The sequence below is a fragment of the Eimeria acervulina genome, genomic scaffold, assembly GCF_000499425.1.
Source record: "Eimeria acervulina Houghton genomic scaffold, Eah_scaff591, whole genome shotgun sequence".
Classification (NCBI taxonomy): Eukaryota; Apicomplexa; class Conoidasida; order Eucoccidiorida; family Eimeriidae; genus Eimeria; species Eimeria acervulina.
Genome location: NW_013549706.1, coordinates 11,087 through 16,912, shown reverse-complemented (window position 1 = coordinate 16,912; position 5,826 = coordinate 11,087). Strand labels below are relative to the sequence as shown.

The following is a 5,826-nucleotide window of genomic DNA, read 5'->3' as shown; positions in this document are numbered from 1 at the left end:
ACACAAGTGAGTGAGATTTTTATCTTTTATTATTTGTTTTCAGTCTTTTTATTCGTCTATTTACTGTTCTTTGAAAGACTATAGCAACGTAAACAGCCGCATTTGCAGCGATAAGCTGGCTGTACATACAGCGCAGGTGTTGTACAGAACCAACAATTTGCTCTTAGCGAAACACTGAGAGCTCCAAGGTGTACAACTTTGTAGAATATTCGATTGGAATCGCTCATAATTCCTTTTTAATATATCTTCTTCTTCATTATTGTGCATTGTTTGCAAAGCCTCTGCTTCCAGTTGTTGCATTATCTTTCTGTTATATGTTTCCCCAGAGTGTATTTGTTGTTCTTGTTTGAATATCGCATATATATACATATATAAAAAAATAATATATATATATATATATATTGTAGCCCTACATATACACACATGTATATAGTACATATCTACATATATACATTCATAATATACATACAAAATATACATATATATAGTATATATATGTTATTTGTGTGTGATGTTCAGGTGTACAAATAGGAGAATTAGAGTACAGCTTCGGTGAACAATCGGGTGTAATTTGTTCTCAGCAAAACCCTCGAGTAGATGGGCGTCATAGTTTTGTAGAAGGTGTATATGAATACAGTTTATATATGGGTCCTTGTCTATTATCTCTTGCGGAGCTTCACAGCACAATTAAACATCTTCAAAGAGCATTTCCTGCTTCTTCTTACCACCTACTTCATAATAATTGCAATCATTTCAGCGACGCCCTGCTACGTGCAGTCGTTAAGAAGGGCATTCCTGCGCATATTAACAGAGCAAGTAGATACGGCAGCTGGCTAAGGTGAGGCTTATACTTCTATATAAATATAAATATAAATAATATTAATATTCATAATATTAATATAGATATAAATATAAATGTAAGTATAAATAACATAAATATAAATATAAATATAAATATAAATGTAAATAAATTAATATGTATATGTATATGCATATGGATATGTATATGGATATGTATATGGATATGTATATGTGTATGTATATGTACATGTATATATATATATATATGTATATATGTATATGTAAGCAAAATTAAACAAAACGAAATAAAATAAAGCTGAGTTAAACTGAAGTAGAGGTATTTGTATCTGTGCGTTATGTTGCAGCTGTCTGCTGCCAGCAGTCTTTCAATACAGCACAAGCGATGCCTCTTCAAAGCAAGTAGAAGGAAGAGCCGATTCGAGTGTATCTACTCAAGTGTTTACAGGGCGAGCAAACCGTTTAACTTGCAGCAGCGTAGAAAGCGCAGTAGAAACTATTAAAAATATTATTTTTCAGGGCAGCTGCTTCTATAAAGAAGACCAAACAGACGCCTCAATCTATGACGACGAAATACACATTTGCAGTACGTTTTAACGTATATATATATATATGTATATGTATATATATACAACTCTATATACAAATATATAGATATATACGTATGTGTGTGTATTATATGGTGTATAATAATGCATATAATGCTTATACAAGAATAAACATATATATATATATATATACATATACATTATATGTATATATATATTCTGTTAAGCGAATGTATACGCACTTTAAAAACAATATGGTTTTGCTTTGCTGTTTAATATTATTTTATATAATTTTGTTCTTGAAATATTTTTTTTGTGTTTTGTTTGTCGTCGGTTTATTTAATAGTATTTCTTTCGTTTAGTTTAAAAACTGCTGTTTTATTAATTGCTGGTGTTTGTGTTGTTGCTCTTTAATTTATTTTCTTTTTATTTTTTTTATTGTTTTTATTGTTTTTATTGTTTTTTCTTCTTATTAGATTGGGCTGCGCGTCTTCTTCTGCTTGATTTTGTTTGTTTATTTTTCTCTTTATTATTATTTTTTGCTCTGTATTTATATTTGTATTTGTTTGATGTTATTTGTTTTATTTTATTTCTTTTTCGTTCTTCTTGCATTTTGCTTCGCAGCTCGAAACAACACGAGAGAGCTGCTGGCGGAGGCAGACAGAGAGAGAAGAAGACGACAAACATCTTTGAAAGCCTCTTCTTCTTCTTCTTGAGGGTTTAGGGTTTAGGGTTTAGGGTTTAGGGTTTGGGCCCTGAACAGCAAGAGACGAGACGCATTCATATAGACGTCTTCTTCGCGTTGTTGAGGGTTTAGGGTTTCAAGAAAAAGAAAGAGAAATACTTATTTTCTTCTCTTCTACTTGGGGTTTAGGGTTTAGGGTTTAGGGTTTAGGGTTTAGGGTTTACGAAGGGAAGCAAACACTGAAAATGAATGAAGATGTTTGTTAATGCTTCTTTTCTGTTTTTGTTTGAGAAAAAGAGAAAAGAACAAAAACTCAAATAAGCAAAGTCAGTTATATAAATATATAATTACTCTTTATATAAACCAATGCATGCATTAAAAACAACAAATATATATATATATATATATTACATTTAAATATTATACTGAAATCTTTAAATGTATACAATGTATTTAACTGCATTATTTAAATAATCTATTTAAATATTGCATAAGATATATATATATATATATATTATATCATATATTTAAATATTATATTTAAATATATATACCTATATATGCATATATATACATATATATATATATATATACGTATACATATATATATATATATACATATATATGCATGCAATACAAGACCTGAAAAGAGAAGAAGGCATCAGTATTCTCTTTCTGTGTTTTGTTTGCTCCGCGGCCGCCCCACATAAATCTTTTTTTATTTTCTTTTTTATTTTCTTTTTTGTTTTCTTTCTTTTTCTTTTTGTAGTATAATAAACATCCGATGGGGCATACAAAACTCTTTATTATTTAAATACAAAAAAAAACAATTTAAACAATTTCTACGTATAGCTGGACGTCTCTATTATTATTATTATTATTATTATTATTATTATTATTATTATTATTATTATTATTATATTATTAGCATTATTATTAGGGTTTAGGGTTTAGGGTTTAGGGTTTAGGCGTATGAAGAATCTGCCTATGAGTAGATGCAGCATTCAAACAATGAAGAGAGGGCTTACTAAGAAACAAACAAACAAAACAAACAAACATACAAGCAAACAAACAAAAGAATAAAATTAATACAGACAAACAAACAAATAAACAGACAAGAACGAATGCAAACAGGCAAGCAAATAAGCGAATATAAAGCAAACAAACAAACAAAACAGATAAACAAACAAACAAACAAACAAAAATAAACGAAAATAAACAAACAAACAATCAAACAAACAAATCGAAGAAGAACGGGGGGAGTATTGCCTCGACAAGCATAAAAATATTCACCGAATATTAATATTAATATAAACATTTATATTAATATTAATATTTATATTATATTTTTTATTTTGCTTTTACTCAAGAAACGAAGATACTGCATTCTTATATATATATATATATATATTATATCGAAGAGGGGGGCCCCCCCCCCTCTGCCGGGGCCCCACAAGGATCATCAAGTAAATACATTTTTCTTCTTCTTCTTTCTGCTTTTATGTTATTTATTATTTTTTAGTTTTATTTTATTATTAATTTTCGTTCATCTCATCACAAAGAAAACCAGACCGACATCAGGGGGCCCCTCAATCGCCGCCATAGCAAAGGAGGGGCCCCCCAACATTAAAAAGGGGTACAGTAGGGGGGCCCCCAACTTAAAGAGGGTACAGTAGGGGGCCCCCACCTTAAAGAAGGTACGGGGGAGGGGGGCCCCCACCTTAAAGAGGGTACAGCAAGGGGCCCCCCATATTCAGGAAGGTACAATAGGGGGGGCCCCCTATATTAAAAGGGTACAGTAGGGGGGGCCCCCTATATTAAAAGGGTGAAGTAGGGGGGCCCCATGGCTTCCCTCATTGCTGCAGCCCTCCAACTGAGGGCACAGGCAGCAAAAAATGTGAATCTGCAGAATACGCCGGGGCAGCAGCAGCAGCAGCAGCAGCAGAAGCAGCAGCAACAGCAGCCAATGCAGCCTAAGCAGCAGCAACAACATCAGCAGCAGCAGCACACGAAACAGCTGAAGCAGCAGGATGTAACAAGCCAACAGCAGCAATGGCAGACGCAGCAGCAGCAGCAGCAGCAGCAGCAGCAGAAAAAAAGGAAGCAGCAGCAGAAGCAGCAGCGACAGGAACACTTACCACAGCAGCAAAAGCAGCAGCAGCAACAGCAGCAGCGCCAGCAAAATCAGGCGACTCAGCAGCCACAGCAGCAGCAGCAGCAGCAAATGCAGCAGCAGCATCGGCAAGAGCAGCAACAGCACCCCTGCCAGCAGCTGCTGCAGCAGCAGCAGCAGCAGGGAGTTGCTGGTGCTGCGAGTTTGCAGCAGTCTGTGATCGTGCAAGATAATAGAAAAAGAAAAAGGAAAAAACAAAACAGAGGCGCAGCAGATGAAGAGAGGCCGCTGCATGCAGCACAGAGGACAGCGGAGGCCTCCATGCAACAAACGGCAGCAAGCCCAGCACAGCAGCAGCAGCAGCAACAACAACAGCAGCAACAGCTGCTGCAGCAACCGCAACAGCAGCTACACCTGCACTCCCACCAGAAACCCCAGAAGCAGCAGCAGCAGCAGCAACAGCAGCATCTGCAGCAACCGGAGGAGCACCACCTGCAGCAGCAGCAGCTGCAGCAGCAGCAGCTGCAGCAGCAGCAGCAGCAGCAAAAACAGGCTATCCAGACGCAGCAGCAGGTTAGCCAGACGCAGCAGCAACATGCTGCTGAGCAGCAGCAGTATGTAGTGGATGCTTGTGGGCAGCAGCAGCAGCAGCAGCAGCAGCAGCAGAAACCAGCGGTGGAGGCGCAGCAGCAGCAACCGATGCCACTGCAGCTGCAAATACCTCAGCAGAAAGAGCTGCAGCAGCAACAGCAACTGCAGCAACAGCAGCAGCAACGGAGAGACTCACAGCAGGAGGAGCAACAGAGGAGTTGGCGGCTGCTGCCTCAGACCGCTCAACATCAGCAGCAACAGCAGCAGCAACGACAGCAGCAACGGCAGCAGCAACAACAGCAGCAACAGCAGCAGCGGCCACAGCAGCAACAGCAGAAGCTTCAGCTGCAGCAGCAGCGGTGGCATCAGCATCAGCAGCAGGAGCGAGCAGCTCAGCATTCTTTATTTACGCCGCAGCAAGCGGGGGCTTTGCAAGAGAGTTTTATAACCCTGCAGCAAGAAGCAGCAGCTGCACCAACTGCAGCAGCAGCAGCAGCAGCAAGAGGGAAAGCTGCGGTGCTGCTGCTGGGGGCATCAGCGCGGCGGCTAGCAGCAGTCGCTCCGCATCTTTCAGCTGCTTATACGTATGCACATATACTACCTTCTTATTTGCTGCAGCAGCGGCAGCAGCAGCAACAATAGCAGCATCAATAGCAGCACTAATAGCACCGGTAGCAGCAGCAATAGCAGCACCACCAGTCGCAGGAGCAGCAGGAGCAGGAACAGCAGCAGCAATAGCAGTTGCTACAGCAGTGGCCGCAGAAGCAGCAGCAGCAACAGCAGCAATATCAGCGAAAGCAGCAGCAACAGCAGCAGCAACAATAGCAGCAGCAGCAGTAGCAATAGCAGCAGCAGCAGCAACAATAGCAGCAGCAGCAACAATAGCAGCAGCAGCAGCAGCAGCAACAGTAGCAGCAGCAGCAGCAGCAGCAGCAACTTGTTGGTGTTGCTGCGATTTTGTTTGCAGGCGACGGGCCGAAGAAATGGCGCAGCACTGCGGCATCGGTAATTGAAATAAAAATAAATTTATTTTTTATGCATTTGTTTATTTATTTGTTTCTCAGTCTCTG

At 39.2% G+C, this 5,826-nt stretch overlaps 1 protein-coding gene across 1 annotated transcript in view; it reads left to right on the top strand.

Moving 5' to 3' along the window:
• Window positions 1–3,895: 3,895 nt before the first annotated feature.
• EAH_00043770 (hypothetical protein, conserved) overlaps window positions 3,896–5,826 on the top strand; it is a gene marked incomplete at both ends in the record, with an annotated part of 4,477 nt that continues 2,546 nt past the window's right edge. The window contains 2 exons of the mRNA XM_013394950.1: window positions 3,896–5,340; window positions 5,724–5,761. Coding sequence (XP_013250404.1) covers window positions 3,896–5,340; window positions 5,724–5,761 — 1,483 coding nt within the window. The remainder of the gene's footprint in view (window positions 5,341–5,723; window positions 5,762–5,826) is intronic.